This window comes from Phyllostomus discolor, chromosome 4 (assembly GCF_004126475.2).
Source record: "Phyllostomus discolor isolate MPI-MPIP mPhyDis1 chromosome 4, mPhyDis1.pri.v3, whole genome shotgun sequence".
Taxonomy (NCBI): domain Eukaryota; kingdom Metazoa; phylum Chordata; class Mammalia; order Chiroptera; family Phyllostomidae; genus Phyllostomus; species Phyllostomus discolor.
Window position 1 is genome coordinate 4,166,601 of NC_040906.2, and position 18,359 is coordinate 4,184,959.

The 18,359-nt window shown below is 60.2% G+C and overlaps 1 protein-coding gene across 2 annotated transcripts in view; it reads right to left on the reverse strand.

Annotated features, from left to right (window-relative positions):
• The window catches only part of INPP5D (inositol polyphosphate-5-phosphatase D), a 107,456-nt gene extending 92,139 nt beyond the window's left edge, over positions 1 to 15,317 (reverse strand). For both annotated transcript variants that reach the window (XM_036022692.1, XM_036022691.1), the window contains exons 1-2: positions 14,985 to 15,317; positions 1,975 to 2,038 (exon numbers count right to left, since the gene is read on the reverse strand). In XM_036022692.1, coding sequence (XP_035878585.1) covers positions 1,975 to 2,038; positions 14,985 to 15,127 — 207 coding nt within the window. In that variant the 5' untranslated portion in view covers positions 15,128 to 15,317. The remainder of the gene's footprint in view (positions 1 to 1,974; positions 2,039 to 14,984) is intronic.
• Between the last annotated feature and the right edge of the window lie 3,042 nt (positions 15,318 to 18,359).

The following is an 18,359-nucleotide window of genomic DNA, read 5'->3' on the forward strand; positions in this document are numbered from 1 at the left end:
GGTCCGGGCCCCAGGCCCTGTGCATCTCCACGAAGGCTGCCCACCCCTTACATGCGTTAGCCAAGGGGAGTCTCCGTTCTTTGCAATCCCCCCTAACCCAGGGATGCCCCCGATTCTGCAGCTGCTGCAGGACTGGCTGCGGTTCCCAGGACCACGCGACGTGTGGACCCGAGAGGAGACAGACGGGAGACAGTCTACCATCCACGAGTCCTCCCCGGGTGCACACTCTAGACAGGAAGCCGCAAAGTCACGTCTTTTCCAGCTTCAGGCCAAGTCATACTTCAAGTCTTCTTCACTTTGAAGGAATAGAACAAACCACAAGGGGAAAAAGATCAAACGCACCGACCCACTTTTAACTTAAGAGAGTTCAGACTCCTTTCAGCAAAGCGCCCGTCAGGGATGCCACCCCGAGAAAGCCCACGCAGCCCTAGATGTGGAAGGTAGCATGGAGGCCGTTGGGGCCCACGGCCTGCCCCACGCAGGGCCCCCACCTGCTCCCGCGGCCACATCCCCGGCAGGGTGAGGCGCCCACACGAGAGACCCCCATCTGAACGGTGGGCAGCCACGATGGGCTTGGAAGGACCGCCGTGCACCTGGTGGCCAGCGCTTGTCTCTGGTGACCAGACCGAGACAGGCAGACGCCCGGACTGGCTGAGCACATGGAAATGGATGCGCTCCGGATGCTGGAGGGGGTGCCGGGACGGCAGGCACAGAGAAGCCGGAAGCGGTGCTCCGCCCGACCCCGATCGGGTGGAGGGATCCCGCTGGAGCCCGCACTTGCACCTCTGGTGGGACCCGTGCAGCACGCAGCCCCAGGCCCCGGGAGACACCTGGGTTGGCTCACAGGACCGTCCTGGATCTCCTCTCTGTCCCAAGTGGCTCACTGATCCAAGCGATCCCCTCGATCCCCAGATCTAGTCTCGCCAGAGGAATTCTATGAAACAGAGCTTCTCCCTCCTGATACATCTCCGGCGCCTTGGGCCCCGGGGACCCGCCCGCTGTCCTGCCCTCGAGTCCGGCTCTGTCTGCACCGCTGCCTCTTAGTCCTGCACAAAACGCAGCACCCTCGTCACACGCGGAATCGGCGATAGTGTCCCTTCCACCCCCACTTTCTTTTCCACTAAACCCCACGGGCCCCCGTGGCTGCTCCTCCATGACACGGTGTCCCCACCGGTGGCTCGCCTGGCTGCTCCGGTCGCCACATGGGTGCACTTGGCCTATGGGTGCCTGTCTCCACAGCCCAGAGATCTGCATGTGCCCCCTCTGCCCCCACTGACAGCGTCACCTCCTCCTTCTGCCCCCCTCCCCCCTTTCTTAACGCAGCCTGATAAAAATAGCTCCCCTGGCCTCCGTGTCACTCAGTTGTCATGCGCTGTGGTCACACAGCCCTGGTGTTTGTCACACCAGCTGGGCGTAGGGTGGTCTTCCCCCCCTGGAGTGGTGCAGGCTGGCTTTTCCCTAACGTTTAACAGGTTTCCCACAGTTGCCCTTCACACGGTGCAACAAACAGGTTTCTGCCGATGGAAAGGTCCCGTCTCGTGCTCACTGGGCAACAACAGTCTAGCCCCACGGAAAGTCCGGTCTATTCTCCTGCAAGTTCCCCTCCTTCTCTCCTTCCGGGTCCCCTGACCCTCGCCCCGTTCAGCCACTGAAGGAAGTGACTGACTCGCCACGGTGGCTGACTTTCCTCTGTCACTGGGTCCTTCTACCACAGCCCCCCTGCACACCCACAAATATAAACAACATCCCTTCTGTTTGCTCCATCAGGTCCCAGAGCAGGGGCACCTGGTGGCGCCAGCCTCCCTGCTGAGCCCCCCCAACCCCCCAGGAACCTCTAGGAGAGAGACAGGCTCAGCCGGGCCTTCCTGTCGAGGCTACGTGGGGGCCCACGCCGCTTCTCCTCTTCCCGCTGTCACCGTCTCCGCCAACACGGGCTCCCGCCAGGTGAGGTCAGGAGGCGCGCTAAAGGCTTACCTGGACAGTGAATTTGTCCTCTTCATTGGGCAGGATCCGGTAGGTATAAACGCAGTTCCGATACCTGGGAGAGAACGAAGACGTTGTTAGAACCCACAGGGGAACATTCTTCAGGTAACCCAAGTGACAATCCCCGACACGGCTCGGGGGTCCGGAGCATGAAGTCTCTGGACTTTGGAGCCAGCTGTGCGGAGGAGGAGCTCCGTCCTGACATCCGGGGCAGAGGGGCTCTCCCGGGCATGACTGACCTTGGTGTGAAGGCCCCGGGGTCTGAGCTAAGGCAGCCAGCCTGCAGGGAGGGCTCCCTCCGCCTCTGAGCTGGCACACGGCCAGAGGACAGAGCCAGAGCGCGTGCTTCAGGTAGAAATAAGGCTCCTTGTGCGGTGCGGCTGATCAAGGCGGGGACAAGCCGAGTGGGTGTCATGCACAGCCCTACAGAGAGGGGCCGCCCCAGCCAAAGAGAGGCTGGCTCAGCCCTGTCTGGAGTGCCTCCCTCCGGCTGAGTCTCCTCCACGCCCGCCCGGTGACCGCCTCCCCGGCCCCAAACCCGTCAGGGGCCTGGGTTTTCCCAGCGGCTGCAGAGGGAGCCTCAGGCTGGCGTCTCCTGGGGAAGAAGAGCTGGGCCCTGGCTTCTCTTCTCTTTCTAGAGACTCCACCTTCCTTAGGTGCAGGGTCTCCCAGGTGTGGAGGAGGAGCCACTTTTCACTTTCCTGAAAACTCTGGGTGTCAGGGGAGAGTCCAGTGGGAGCCCCTGGGGGAGGAGCATGGTGGTGGGGGGTCGGGTTGGGCCCGGAGGCCGCCGGGGCTTCAGGGTTTGGACTTTAGGCTCTGAGCTGAAACTGCCGGCCTGTTCTCCCTCCCCACAGTCTCCCCCTCTTTCCCCCACGTGAGGTTCTGGTGAACCTCAAAACTCCACCCCTGCGGAGGCCCCAGGCAGGCCCACACTCAGACTGGCAAATACTCCTTTTATTTCTGTGATCGAGGCAATGAATACTGCATCACAAAAATCTCACTTTGGGGGGGCTTTCTCGCATGCCCAGTGTGTCACTAAGCACATGTCTGTGTTATTGTGGGACTAGATTTTAAAGTTATTCACTAGTTGTAAAATATTAAGACCGTCCAGAGAGATAGACAATAAAAAACAACTGTCTTCTTCCCCTTTTCCTGTAAGTCCTGCTTCTTAGGTTTACTGCTCCTTTTTATAAATCATGCCAGGGCCTGCAAACGTGCAAACTTACCCACGCACGTCTTTCTAAACGCAAATAACGTCACACGGTGCCCGCCGTACGCAAGCGTTCCCCAGTCACCGGCCACCTCGTGGCTGTACCACCTTCTACTTGACTAGACCCTGGGGATGGACTGGCAGCTGTTTTTAGCTCTTTACTGTTATAACTATGGGAGCAGCGAACATCTCTTTCCTAGAATTCACGTGCGTTCCTGAGTTCAGAGTTTTAGTTTCCGTCGGTAAACCGGGGTCAACGACACCGCACTCCATCTACCCTGGTGCCGTGTAGACTGAAGTACAGGAATGCATGAAAAGCATCTGGACTAGCCCCTCCCCTCCTCCTTCCTGAACACACTGAACACTCGAAAGAGAACAGCTGGGCTGAGGGACAGGCCGGGTTCTGGTGCAGACCGACCTTGGCCTTCCCGGGGTGGAGTCAGCCGACCGGATGTGAAAGTGTCTCTTTCTCCACACCCTGCCTGCCGGCTGTTATCAGAAGTTTCAATCGGAGAGGCTAAGGAGGCGGATGACAAATGACAGCTTGCTTTATGAAAAAGGTCGTATTTCTTTTTTCTGTGAATTCCTTTTCATGCCTCGGGCACTTTAAAAAAAAAGACCTTTTGCTTATTTATTTGTGAGACCGATACCTCCTACAATATATTTGGGAATCACTTATTTGCAATAGTGTTTATTGACTTCGTTGGGAAGCGTTGTTCGCTTTTTAAGCTGTGTAAAGTTTTACAACTTTGTGTGGGCAATTTTAAAGTCTTGAACGGGCTTTTGAATGAATGGATGTGTAAAGAGAGTTTTGGAGAATGTTGTGGGTCGGTCAGGTTTCTCTTGAATTCCCACCTTTCCGTTCCCTGTCCCGTCTTCAGAGCCTGAACGGACATCACAGCTGGCTTTTCATCCGATGTGGCAGGGGTGACTCCCTGCTGCCACCTGACCCCATGGGGAGGCCCTAGGAGACAGAGAGCCACCCCGGGACCCCAGCCCAGCTCCCCCAGCCCCCCACCTCCAGCCTCCACGCGCTTTTGCAGAGCCTGCCAAACGCAAGCCAGATCGCTGGAACCCTGCTGTGCTCTTATCTGTCCCGCCTAGTCCCAGTGACACTTCCTCCTGCAGATATGCAAATGAGGGCCAGCACAAACTGCCTCTCATTTGGCTGGGGGCGGCTGGTCTGTGGAAGGGGGTTGAGCAGGGTGCACACGTCAGCCTGCAGACGGAAGGAGCCCCGAGTCCCAGGGAGCGGGGCAGAGACAGGCGCACAGAACAGGAAGGCCATTTAGGACTTTTTCAAAGATGTTCCAGAAACACTGAAACCGAGAAGCAGCTCCACAGGACTCAGTGGGTCCGAGCTCAAGGCGGGTACAATAATCGGAAGAGAGGACGCTTTGCCCTTGGTAACCGCATCTCAGCGTCTCCGGTGCACGGGGCAGACACGGCGTCCCTGGGGCTGAATCCGTTAGACCTTCCAGGGAAACCGCCCTCCCCTGGCCCCCTGCCCCCCACTCCCCTGGGGAGCAGTCATTCCAAACTGCACACCATGGGGTGCTGGGGGCTCTGCGGGAGGTGGAGGCGGGTGCTCCCCACCTGCAGCTGCACTTCAGTCTGGTCCTAATCGCATACACACCTGCACGCACAGGTGCATGTACACACATGTGCAGATACAGATATGTCATGTGCCCATACATACACACCCCCACTCCTACATGTAAAATGTTCAGAGTGAAGCTTCCCCGACTGAGCCGTCTTCTACCACTTCTGCCCTAGAATTCAGTCCAGACGACACGCTCACGGCTGTGTGGGGCCACGGTCCCCACCGGGCCCTCGCGCAGCTCTCTGGTGCGGTCTGGTGACAGTGAAGGGCACCGACACGGCCCCCCGCTGCTACTCCTTGCAGTGGCCGGGCCACACGTCAGGGCCCCTGGGCTGCGAGTGCCCCGCTGGACACCCAGGTTGGGACAGCGCTGGACAGTGGTGTGTGCACATCTGCTGCCGAACGAGATCGCTCCATTCTCCAGTGGGGCGGGGCTTAGAGCAAATTCCCTCGGGACACGGGACCACCGCTGGTGGCTGCCGCTAGTGACCGCCACTGGTGGCGGCGGGAGGCCTCCACGCTGTCAGCGAGGGAGAAAAGGGGCGCGACGGTGCTTCCCCAGGGGAGGGCATTTCCAGATCGACCCTGATGCGGTTCGGGGAGCTGGACCGCAAGGCACGAGCTCAAGCAAAGAGAAGGAGGGAGCAACATGGGGGCGTTTTCTTTATTCTCTCAGATAAACCCCGTGCGTCTTGGGAGGCAACGTGCAGCGTGGAGACTATGGCGGACAGCGCGGCACTGTGCGTGTGAAAGGTGCTGAGAGATAGTTAACAGTTCTCCCCACAAGAAGAAAAGCTGTGTGACCACGTGAAGTGATGGGTGTTTACTGGACTCACGGTGGGGTCATTTCACAGCCTGGACAGGTGTGGAGTCGTTACGCTGGGCACCTGAAGCTGATAGAGTGATCGATGTCACCTGCACCTCAATAAGCCATTCTTCTGAAAGACTACTTCACATAACAAACACTAACGAGCATGCCCGGGAGCATCCTTTACTGTGGCCAGCGAGCGAGCGGGAGAGAGAGAGAGAGAGGTCACATTCTAAACCTCAAGAGCATCCTGTGTGTCTCCAGCTCTGCTGATCACTTTAACGTGCCCCGATCATTATGTATAGACCCCTTAGTAATTCGTTATACATCATGTCTCATTTCTAATGTTGTTTTACATGTTTATAATGTTGTTTTCTCGCTCAAGGGCTGCGAACTTCTGGACAGCTGGGGTCTGGGAAGTCTGCATTCAGACGACCCCTGACCATGTAGAAGCGAGAGAATGAGACGGCCCCAGGGCAAGGGTGTTCGCTACTCACCACCAGAACCCCCAAGGAATCCCGGCCTGAGAGTAGGAAAGAGATGAATCAACAGAGAAAGCAGGAGGCAGGTGGGGGGGGGGAGAGATGGAGGTGGGGCAGCCGGAGCGCTGCTGGGGGCCTGCTGAGCGCCCTGGCCCTGCAGCCTCGGGCCCAGCAGGTGGGAGACAGCCCACCTATTAGCACGGCACATCACCTCCTCGCCACTCACCCCATCAGCTGGAGCCTGGATTGGGACAGCGCACCCCCATCCCCGATGGTCCTTCTTCTCTTTGGGCAGAGAACTTGGGCAGAGACTCACTCTGATCTCTAAAGGACTGTGATCTGGTCTTCCCTGACGGTTCTTTGCCAGAAAAGGAAAATCACCTGACCTGTGGAAACATGTGGCCGCCCAAAAGAAGGGGCACCATGTTCTAAGGACTCGAAGGTGTTACCCCTATGTTACACAGAGTCACAGCAAAAAGGAAACAAGACATTCTGTGTGTGTGTGTGTTGGGGTGGGGGGGGGGCGGGTCTGACCCGAGAACTCGGGAAGACTCATCGCTGCTTCTCCGGGACTGGAGGAAGCCCGCGTGAAAACTGAGCAGCGCGAGGGAGGACCTCTGATCAGAAGGATCACGCCCGGCGGGCCAGAGTCCGCATTCAACACCACCAGACAGTCCATAGACAACGGGACGTTCTGGAGAAAGGCCACGAGGAAGAAGACAAACTGGAGAAAGTCCGTGCAGAAGGAAAGGATGGATTTTAAATGAAAGGAGAGAAATATAGGACGATGGAAGACTGTCCTCAAACGGATGTATGACAGAGAGAGAGGTTCCTGAAAGCACAAACACTTTTAACTATAAAAATAAAAAGGAGCATATTGCTTGAAACACAGGAAATTAGATGGACAACCCTCTGACAAGTAGAATGGAGGAGACAAAAAAACACAAGTGGACAGGACGTTCTCCTTTCGTCTTCTCCCCGCCCCCCCGCCAGACCCACTCTCTGGCCCCCTCCACCTGTCCTGGGCCCAGAAGGCTGCTCTGGGCTGTGTCACCCACAGGGTGTGGCCCAGGGGAGGCATGGGCAGCGTGAGAGGAGGAAGGGACAAAGGTGTTTGTCCCCCTGACCCCGCCCTGCCTGCTGCAGGTCCACAGTGACTGGGTTCCCTCCTGGGAGACCACGGCTTAAGGCAGACGGCCCGGTGACATAGGCCTCTGCTGGCCCAGGCTTGGGAGTGGCCTCTTGTGGTTGCCGGCCCCAGGCTGCCCCGCCACCCCCACGCCTACCTCCCTTGCATCCTCCCAGGAGGAGTCCTGTTTGATTCTCACACGCCTTCTCCTGGAGGGAGCTATTTCCTCTTCCCCAAATCCTCCACTGTAACCTCTTAGAAATACTGGCCAGAGTAATAAGTTATGACATCTGAATAAGAGTTATAAGCATTGGGAAAGTAGAAATGTCCATCAAACTTAATAGAATGCGATCACCCTTCGCCTGGCAACCTAATAATGTTTTTCTAAATGAAAATATTCAAACTAGGGAGGCTGGAATGAAGTCTCCCTCTTTGTACTGCTTACCGAAGCATACAGACTGGAGGAAAGTTTCTGGAGAACAGTCTGTCATTCTCTATTAAGAGCCTTGAAAAGGTTCCTATCCTTGGATCCAATAACCCTGCCCCTGGGAATCTCTACCAGAAATGTCACGTTTCCGCACAAAGGCCTTCCTGCCATCATATTTACGACAACAGAACACTGCTGGTAACTTACGTGCCTGAAAGGGATCTATGACACGGCCCATCGTGTCCCAGAACCTCGTGCACCCACTGAATGTGATATTCAGGAAGAAAGTTTCACGGAATGGGAACATGTTAATGCAGTTAAATTATAGAAAGTGCAGGCTAAAATTATATGGTTTCCGATATTTATGGAGATTATATACGTGTGTATATATATATATATATATATATATATATATGGTGGGGGAGAGAAGGAGAAGCTCCACCCACCAGTCCACAGTGTTTACGTCAGTCTCTCCGTGAGGGGGTGACTGCTCTCCTTCCTTACGCTGTGCACTTTGCATGTTGTACTTAATACCGTATAAATTTGCATTTCTGGAACGAACGCTGCACTGTGTGTCTCAGGAGATCCGTCTCTACGTGGCTCTGGCGCTGCCGCCGTGGCTGCAGCCAGCCTCTCCCCAGACGGCGCAACCCTGGTCGGCAAGGGGAGGGGCTGGACCAGCGGGTCCTTGGGGCCAGCCCTCTCTGGCTTTATTTGTAATTAGTAACTGGACCCAAACTGTTTGAGTCCTGGCATTTGGGAATACAGTGTTTTTCTAATCAATGGACAAGGGGGTGTGGAGTGAGCAGTCAGGAAGGGGGGCACTGACCCGGCTCCTGCAGGGGCTGCTCGCCCTTCCCGCCCCCTCAGAGCCCAGGGCCACGGTGCTCCCCATGTCTCCCTCCACACTGGGATGGGTTACTCCGCACGCAGCTGGCCTCCCTTTCCTCTCGACATTACCTTCACTCCGCCTGGCTTCCTTTGGTGGCTCTTCCAGCCATCAGGGCCCCAGGTCCCCTTCTGCCTCAGGCTTCCAGGCACTCAGCCCCGGCCCCAGCAGCAGCCACTGGCCACTCGTGCGTCACCCCAGTGCCTCTGAGCACTTCCTCTGAGGAGGCCCCACAGACAGCTCAGTGTCTCCCGGAGGCCCCCGCGGGACTCCAGGACGTTCCAGAAGGGACCCTGCCTCCACTCCCCTCTTCCCTTCAGCGGTCTTTCTTCCCAGACAGGCCCTGGGCTGCCGAGACATCTCAGCTCGCCCCCTGTATAGCTTACAAACAGTGATGGCCAGCGCTCAGCAGGTGCCCACCACATGCTGGCCTTGGGGGGTGCATGTCACATGCATTCTCCTATGTTGTCCTCTCAGTGATCCAGTGACAACGACAGAAGGAGAACTAGCCCAACTGTTTAAAGGGGCAAAGAATGTGGACAGACATGTCTTCAAAGATACACAAATAACCGAGAAGCCCATGAGAAGTCACTCAATGTCATTAATTATAAGGGAAATGCGCTCTGCCGGGTGTGGCTCAGCGGGTTGGGGGCCGTCCTGCAAACGGCAAGGCAGCCAGTTCGATTCCCAGTCAGGGCACGCGTCTGGGTTGTGGGTTCCGTCCCCGACGGGGGGCCCTCAAGAGGCAACAGATTGACATTTCTCTCCTGCATCAGTGTTTCTCTCCCTCTCTTTCTCCCTCCCTGCCCCTCTCTCTAAAATAAGTGAAATCTTAAAAAACGCCACTAGGGAAATGCCCATCAAAGTCAAGTAAGATGCCACTTCACACCCGCAGGACGGTCACTCTCAAAGAGACATGACAGCACCGGCGAGGCTGTGCAGGTGTTAGAACCTTCCTATCCCGCGCTGGGGAAGCAACACGGGGCAGCTGCCCGGCTCCGCAGACACTCCAATGGAGGGCTGCCGCTCGCCGCCGCACGCCCCCGCACGCCCCCGCAGTTGGACCACGGACCGCAGGAACCATCCGCCCCCACGGAGACCCCTGCGCCGCGCTCACCGCACGCAGCGTTACTCACAGCAGCCACAGCGTAGAAACAACCCGAAGTCCACCGGCGGGTGCGCAGATCGATAACATGGGGTCTGCGCGCACAACGGGGGGCAACTTAGCCATCAAGAGGAAGGATCCGTGCCGCGCCGGGGGCGAAGCACGGAGGAACGCACGCTAAGTGAAAACGCCAGGCCCGGAGGCCGCACATTGCACGATTGCGTCTCTGTGGATCGCCCCCAGAGAGCGGACTAGCGTGGCCGGGGCTGGGAGGAGGGGGAGCCAGGAGCGACCGCGCGTGGGTACAGGTTTCTCTGGGGGACGGTAACGTGAAAATGTCCCGGAAGTAGATAGCGGTGATGGTTCCCAGCATTATGAATGGGACTAAACAGCATGGAACTGTTCACCACACAACGAAAGGGTGACGTTATGGGATGAGAATTCCACCCCAGTAAAAAAGAAATGACCCAGTGAGCGGGCATTCCCACCCCTGGGGATGCTGGGAGGGGCCGGAGGTGGGGTGAGCGTCCAGCTAAGGCTAGAACTCAGGTCAGATCAGCTCAGCCACAGGGGTTTCCACCTGAGGGCTGGGCCGCAGGGCCTGCGGTAGGGGCAGCCGGCCTCCGCCACTGCAGCAGGGAGGGGGCTGGGCGGGGAGGGCCGCATCTGTCACCCCACTCACGTTCACGCCCCAGGAGACGGGCTGCTCGGTGGAGAAGCACTGGTGTCTGCGCACAGGTGAGTTTAACCTGTCAGGTAGGCAAGCTTGCCGCCAGCCTCGCAGCCAGAGCTCACTCCGGATGGACAGAAGGCTGGCTCTGGGCTGCTGCGCATGGGCACAGAAAACCCGAGGACACTCGGCTCCCCCACGGCTGTTCTGAGTCACTTGGCAGCGAAGATACCAGCCGACCCGGGCCTCCGTGGCCTCCGCTCTCTGCTGGACTTGCTCCCGGAGAGGAAACCCGGGAGAGTTGCCCTTGGGCAGGCTCTGGTGCAAACTTCAGAGCCGGTGGCCCCCAGCTCAGCCCTCTCCCAGCGTTTCCCCCTTTCCGTCCCCAGCAGCTACGAAAAGCAGCATCTTCCTCTGCATTTGCACCAAAGTCATTAAGGGGTGGTGTCGACGGGACTGAAACTTGGAAAGGGAACCGAGGAACGAGGATTCCATCACACCAATGCACTCCTCCCTGGGTCTCCCTCCCAAGAACAGCATGAGTTCAAGTCCCGATCCTGCCGTTTATGAGTGCTGTAAACGTGGCCCTAGCCTCCCTGAGCCTCAGTTTCCTTATCTGTATAATGGGCATGATGCTAGCACTTTGTCCAAAAGCCACTGTGAGGTGACCCACGGAAAGAGCTTAGAACAGAGCCTGGCACACGGCACACCCTTTATAAGTCCTTTGCTGTCATTTTTAGGCAGGACAGGTTAGCAACCACGTTTTGTTAGCGGAGCAAGGGTGGGGCTCCACTGCCCTCAAGGGGACCGTCACACTCCTCCTTGCCAGGACAAGTAGAACGCCTTCTCTGCAGAGACTTGGGGGACTGAATGTCCTTCTTGGGACTCTTTCTGGCTCCACCAATCAAGCCACCAAGTCCAGGTGGCCTGGCACACTGTCCCCAGGGAGGAGACCCTGTGTCCCCGGGCAGGCTGTGTGCTGAGGGGAACCGAGGTTGGGTCCCTGTCACAACTGCTGGCCCACGGCGGCTTCCGAGCCAAAGGCAGCCCATGCATGCCCCTTCCCCCGCAGGGGAGCCAGCTCTCTCTAGTGTGGTTTGTGGGAACACCACCCAGCCTGTTGGAGGGTGGCTGGCGAACCCCGTTCCAGCAGGGGCTCAGGACGCTGTCACCGAGAGGGCAGGCTGCAACCCCAGCAGGGCCGGGCCACTGTTCTGATTCTGCCTGTGCGGCCTTGGCAGCGGAGGAGGGCACCACCTTGCTGAGCGGCCCCCGAGTGCCCTGCAGACGCCCTAAGCAGGGCCAGCTCCGCCGCCGGTGGCTTTGAGGGGGCCCCGGCGCGGATGACATAGACCTCACCCGGGGGAGCCCGCCATCCCGTTTCCTTGACTCCTCTGCTGTGGACACAGAGCTGGACCCAAACCGGGCGGCCAGCTTCCTGGGGCCTTCCCCCTCCAGCTCTCTGTACCCTGAGACAGGCCTCCAGATGCTGCCCCCCCCCTCCCCCCCGCCAAAGCAGGGCTTTCTGAGTTGCTAAGGAGAGAGCTGGGCTCTCCTGCCCAGTGGCGGGTGGCTGGTGGCAGGCCGGCCTCTCCAGAGGCGGGGCACTTTGGACAGGACGGGGTCACTATGACTCTCCAGCTGAGCAGGCGGCACTGAGTCGCAGCCTTGTCCTTTGGTGTGCCCCTCCCCTGCCCCGCCTGCCCAGTCCATTTCAATAGTCAAATCCTGTCCTCTTCTCTGAGCACGAAGGTCGCCGAGGAGGAAGCTACATTCAGTTCCTGGAGCTCCCCACACACTGCCTAAACCAGTGTGTGGACCCCGGCTGTCCCCTCACCGGAGGGGACCAGGCAGAAGCTCTGGCCCTGGGGCCCAGGCGGGATGTGGTGTGGGCACCCCGGGGTGTCAGGCCTCCTCCATGTGGCTGCTTCTAGAGCAGGAGGCTGAGGCTTGGTGGCTTCTCCCAGCAGTCCCGGCTTCCTTCAGAGCTGGGCGATTTGGAGGTCCTGACCTCACGCCTGCCCCGCGGCGGGTCCCTGCACCCTCGTGACTCCCAGGGGGACAGCAGAGGGGCGAAGCTGAGAAAAACCCAGCTGCTTCCTCCCCTCTGCTCCCCCGGGGTTCCCAGTACCAGGTGGGTGTGGGGCCAGGTCTGCGCTAGTCTGCAGGGAACAGAAAGACCCGGGGATGGTGGCTCGTTAAATCGATTTGATTTAAACAATTGGCTTTTTTCTTTTTAAGAGTATTTTTTTTTGTCTCTTTGGTGTTAAAAGATGCTTTGTTTCATGAAATGAGCTGTTGGGAGTTGGCAATTAGTTGTCATTCATTTGGTTAGTTTTTTGTTCCTGGCTGGCGTAGCTCAGTGGATTGAGCGTGGGCTGCGAACCCAAGCATCACAGGTTCGATTCCCAGTCAGGGCACATGCCTGGTTGCAGGCCACGCCCCCAGCAACCACACATTTGGTTAGTTTTTAAATCTCTTTAATGGGCAGAATGAGGGGCAGCAGCAAAATGGGGTCTCCCAGGTTTGGGGTAGGTTTGGTGGTCGGGGGTATCCCCCAGCCTCAGGTAGCTCCTGACCCCACAGGAAGGGTGGCATCCCCCACAGATGGAGGCGAAAGGGGAGCCTTGGGCCTGGGGTGAGGGCTTCAGCCCTGGCGTTTGGGGCCTTGGGGATGGGAGGCTAATGAGAAGTCCAGGCCTGGGCTGAGGGGTGGTGGACATCTAGGGGCACAGGCACCATGGACCCCCCTCCCTAAGGTGCAGACCCCAAACATCTGCTGTGGGTGGGTCTGAGCAACTCAGTGCAGGAGGGGGAGGCAAGGGGGGCGAGGAGGCAGAAGAGTGAGCTCAGGACACCAGGCCTGGATCCCAGTTTGCCGCCAGCCGGCCCGGCAGGGCAAAGGCCTCGAGCTCCCTGGCCCCACCGGCTCCCTGCACAGGCAGGGCCGTCAGACTAGAGGCTCCTGAGGCCTGTGGTCCCAGCCCTGGCCAGCCATGACGCCCCATTGGGTGTCAGAGAAAACCCGTTCCCCACCTGCATCCTGAGCAATAACCAGCCCAGCACCTGGGCAAAGGGCCGCCGTGCAGATGGGGGGCTGGGGCCCTTTTCCTGGAGACGCCCTCATCTACCAGCACCCAAGGAATCAGCCCCCGGCTGGGCCCTGCCAGGGCAGGGGGAATCCACGCGGGCCCTGGGAGCCTCCTTGCGGGTTCCAAGGCCCTGTTGGAGGGTCCCCACGGGGTCAGTGTCCACGGGGAAGTCCAGGCCCATGTCCCCTCCCCGAGGTGTGAGAGTAGAGGGGCAGAAAGCTGGCCTCGGGAGGTGCAGCTGCTGCAGGTCAGAGCGCAGGCGCGGGGCCAGCGTGGGCCTGGCTGGCTTTCTAATGCCCCCAGCCGGCCCTGAAAGCTCTCTGGCCCCTCTCGCTGTCGCCTGCAGCCTGTCCTCACACCCACTCCACAGGGGCAGGAGTCTAAGCATCTGGGGCAACCTCGGGGCACAGACGACCTCGGCTTTGACTGTGGTCACCCGTTTAAGCTGCCTGAGCCTCGGTTTCCTCATCTGCAAAATGGGGTGAGAGCAGGACCTGCACTCCAGACTGCTGCTGCGGGGCTGTGAGAGGATGACGCACCAGGGCTGAGACTTGGTGCTCCAAACCGGCCCGTGCTCATCGACCCGCTGTGGCTCCCAGCGACTCAGAAGGACCGTTATGCAAGCTCATGGCCACTACTGGGAGACGCATGTGGGGGACACACCCTTCCCCCTCCGAGCCCCGGAGCTCCCCGAGGTCCCCGCTAGAGGGCTGGACCACGGGGCTGCGGGGGCGAGGGCCCCCACAAGACACGGGTCTGGAAGGGTGTTTTAAAGAGGAACCTTCAGCAAGAGGCTGGTTCCTCAGCTGTGAGGGCAGCTAGCGCATTCAGCAATGTCCAGAGCCAGGGAGCGGGGCAGGGGGGCAGCTCGCCGTGGCACAGGGGACCAAACGGGTGGGGACGCAGCGGAGTGTGGGGACAAGGAGAAAAGAGGCTGTTGCTGCCCCGGATGGGGACTTCCTCTGTGCTCAGGGCCCTGAACGCCACTTCTGGGTGAACTGAAAGTCCGTTCTTGAGTGCACCCACCCCACATTCATGGCTCGCCCAGTAACGGCTTCCTCCGGGGCCCGGCGCCTGGGCACGGGAGGGTCCCCCGTGCCACGTCTGTTCTCCGTGGGGGCTTCCACCCCGGGCACCCCTGACTAACAGCGGGGCCGACGGGGCTGCTCTCTGACACACCCACCACCGCGGGGCCCCGAGCTTCCGCCTACCCCAAAGAGCCCGTACCCCTTCTCCCGGCCTTTGGGACCCCGAGAACTCCCTGCACCACAGCTCATGGGCAGCTGCAGTGTGTGGCCAGGCCTCAGGGTGGCTCTGGGGGTCTCAGCGTTGCCGAACCTGAAGTCCCAGGCCGGCCAGTCCACCACGGACCACCGATGGGCCCCCGCCACACCTGGACGGTGTGCAAGTCCGGTCACTCTGTGCCAGGACGTAAAGACCCCCACCCCCCATCTCAGTGCGGGGCCCCTGACTCAGCCCCGAGCTGGCGTCCCCTCTCTGAGCAGCACCCCTGCACCTCTGGGCCTGGGCAGCGGAGGCCGGGCCGGGACGGAGGGCGCCGGCCGGGCAAGCACGGTACTCACAGCACGCAGAGCGCGTAGGCCCGGGAGATGGACTCGCTGGCGCGCACCAGGAAGCTCCCGTCCTTGCCAGTCCTGGAGAGCAGCTCCTCGGCTTTGGAGCGGGTGATGTTGCCGTGGTTCCAGCAGGGGACCATGGCGGGCATGGGCCTCCGCGGGCCGGGCCGGCGGCCACCCCCAGGATCGACAGGCCACCGAGGGGGAGCTGAGGCCCCTGAGACGCTGCCACCCGCCGCCTGTCCCCTCTCTGCTGCCCGGGCTGCTGCCACCAGCTCACTGACCGACGACTTCCTGTTTCAGGCGCTTTGCGAGGGAAAGGAAACGAGAGCTGCAGAGAACTTCCTCCTTGCAGAGCCCGAGCAGGAGCCCGGTCCTCCGCCGTCCCACCCCACCCGCCGAGGCCGAGGCCCCCGCCTCCCACTCGCCCGCCCTTTCTCTGTCTTCTGATGGGCCCCGGGCCCCAGAGGGTCAAGTGCCAGCTCACGTCCTGGGGGGATTGGCAGCTCCTTTGGGGTCAGGAGGTTCACAGCGGGCTTCTGACAGGCGTGTGCATGCCCACGTGGGGCGGCCACGCCCTGGACAGATCCTCAGCCTTCTTCCCTTCCCCAGGGCTTTTCAGCTCCCGCCCCTCTCCCCCCGCAACAGACCCCAGGAACTGAGGCTCGTGGGGTGTTCTTGGCGGGGGCCAAGCCTGCCCGGGGCGGAGCAAAAGTGAGGGGGAGGGATACAGTCCAGCCCTCCTCCCCACGTTGGAGACTCATGGTCATTCAGACACCATACAGCCCTGGGCACTGGGGACACCTTGGGTGTCCCTACGTGACAGCCCCAAGGGCCCAGGTGGCAGCTCTGTGACACCTTTACTCCCATCCTCAGGGGCTGGGGTGACTTGACCTTCATGGCAACATGAATACAGGCTGGGTTTTCACCTGTGGGTCTTTCCAGAGCACCCACCCGGGACACCCACACGTCCCCCGGGGGGCAAGCTCCTTCCTGAGTTCGTCTCGGCAGAGTCGGGGGTGGCCAGGCATGGCTGCTGTCGCCCATGGCTCAGAGAGAAGCTGCCTCTGCAGGGCCACCGCCCCAGACCGGGGGTTTGAGGGCTCCAAAGTGGACATCCTTCCACACTGGGCCCCAGACCAGGGGCCCTCAGTCCTTGGGTCAGACCCACGCCCAGGAAGGGGCAAGTGCTGACCTTTGGTGCAAGGGGGCCCCCCAGTCCCACACTGAGGCCTCGTCACCCAGGACATGTCAACAGAATGCCCTCCGTGCCCTGGGCCAGGCCTCCTCCGCCTTGAGGACAGTAGCCCTGAAAGGAGGGCCTGTGTGCCGGGGGCCCCCAGCACCTCCAACCTGAAGCCACGCCCACGGCAGGTGATTGCGAGATGGTGAGGGAGCCACGTGCTCTCGCCCAGGGGCCTGAGCTCGCCCTGATTCTGAGGCCCAGAATGCCCCCCCCTCCAGGGCCTCTCTGGGCTCCAGGTGACTCAGCCCCAACACCTCCCATCCTCACTCCCACCCCCCACAAAGCCAGTCCCCCCCAGGCCCCCTTCCCCGGCTCCGCCCGCTGAACCCAAGGACTAAACTCTCAACCCTCCGGCCAGCCCAAATCAGGGGCCCTCTGGGCAGGCCCCAAGCGGGCATGGGGACAGGGCGAGGGGTAAGAGGTGGCCTTCAAGCTCTGGCCTTCCCGAAGCCAGCCAGGCCCTGGGGCTGCCAGCTCCCCCCTCCTCTGTCACCTCAGCTCTCCCCGACCCTGGTGCTGCCATCACGACCTTCCTTCCCTGCTGACCTGAGCCGGCTTCTGCCCTGCTCTCGGGCTCCAGGCCCCGGGTCAGTCCAGGGCCCCTCAGTGCCTGGGCCAACTCACCCCTAGAGCCCCTCCACCAGGCAGTGCCTATAACCACCGCCGCCCCCCCCCCCGGCCCCGCCTTCCAGCCTCCCCCTCGCCCTCTCTCATACCTCCGTCCCCCCTGAGCTCTACATCTCAGTGGTTGGGAGTGGCCAGTGGGCCTGTCCTTGCTATTTGACTCCGGTGTGATTTCCCTGTGACACACACATGACTCATGCTTGACACATACATGACACACGTTTTCCTAATTTGTAAGGCCCATCCCATCCGCACCTTGTCCCAACCCAACTGCCTGAGCCATCTGAACGGTCAGCTTTGTCGTCCCCCTGCCTGATGACCCCCCTCCCCCCGTGCGGGAAACCCCAACACCCAGGCAGGGCTGCCCTGACGGTGGTGGGCGGGGCCTGGGTGAATGTTTCTGGCAGGGCCCGTATCTATAGCAACAATGAAATTCACGGACATCAAAGAAGACTTGGAATAGTGGACGGAGAGGAGGTCGGCAAGTGTGCGTTCTGTGTGCGTTCTGTGTGTGTGCGTGCGCCGTCCAGTCAGGGCACGTGACGTCCTCGTGACGCCCGGTCCCCTCTTCCTGCTTTCCATCGGCCAATGCCCGTCCCTGGCTGATCCCGCCTCTCGCCCAGCGAGGTGGGGGTGGCAGTGTGCGCCTGTTCGTTCCGAGACGACATCCATCCTCCTGCTCCGCGGTCCCCAGCATGTTTACCTGTCACTGGGTGCCCCATTGCTGCTGATGCCCGTGAACACCAGCTTCCAGAGGCAATTCCCTCCGGGGCCGTGGACAAACACGGATGCACGTCTGGCCCAGCGCACACAAGAAAATGGGCACGACCGTTCATTTTCGGGTCCCATTAAAGCTCCTGTTCTGCAGGCTAAACGTAGAGCAGCTCACCGTCTCACCCGCTTCTCTTGCGTTTGGGGGCCACGGTCACCACATTGCTAGACGGGGGTCTCTGCCACTGCTGACCATGCCCGGCCTTGCACACAGGGAGCGGTCCCGTTCTGGAGGCGTGTCCATCCTCACGGGGCACGAGTAAGAGTCCCCTGGAGAGCTCAGCGTCAGCTGACCGGAGGAGCCCCTAGCGATTGTAGAGGGACAGTCCCGAGAGCCTTTGGAGGAGAGGCTGCTGCCCAACACCTGGACAGCAACCTCCAGAGGGGCCGGAGTGACCGCCCCAGGGCTGTCAGCTGGCGTGCGAAGGGCAGAGAACCCCTGCTGTGCCCCTGCCGCCCTCAGTGCTGCTGGGTGGAGGCGGTGCCGTGGGTGGGACGCCGTTAGGTGAGAGGTGACCTGGGGCCCACATACAGTTCAAGGCTGAGGAGTGGCTGTGAACCCTTAGTGTCCCAGAGCCCCAAACTTCTCTTGTATATGACATAGGAGTCACCCCAAATCAGCATCTCAGCACCACTTTAGTCACCCAAGCTCGTGCCATCGAGCAAAAGAGACCCCACCCTGGTTAGGAGTGACCTGCTCCCCAGGTGTTGCTCTTAAATCACACCCCGCCGTGGGACTC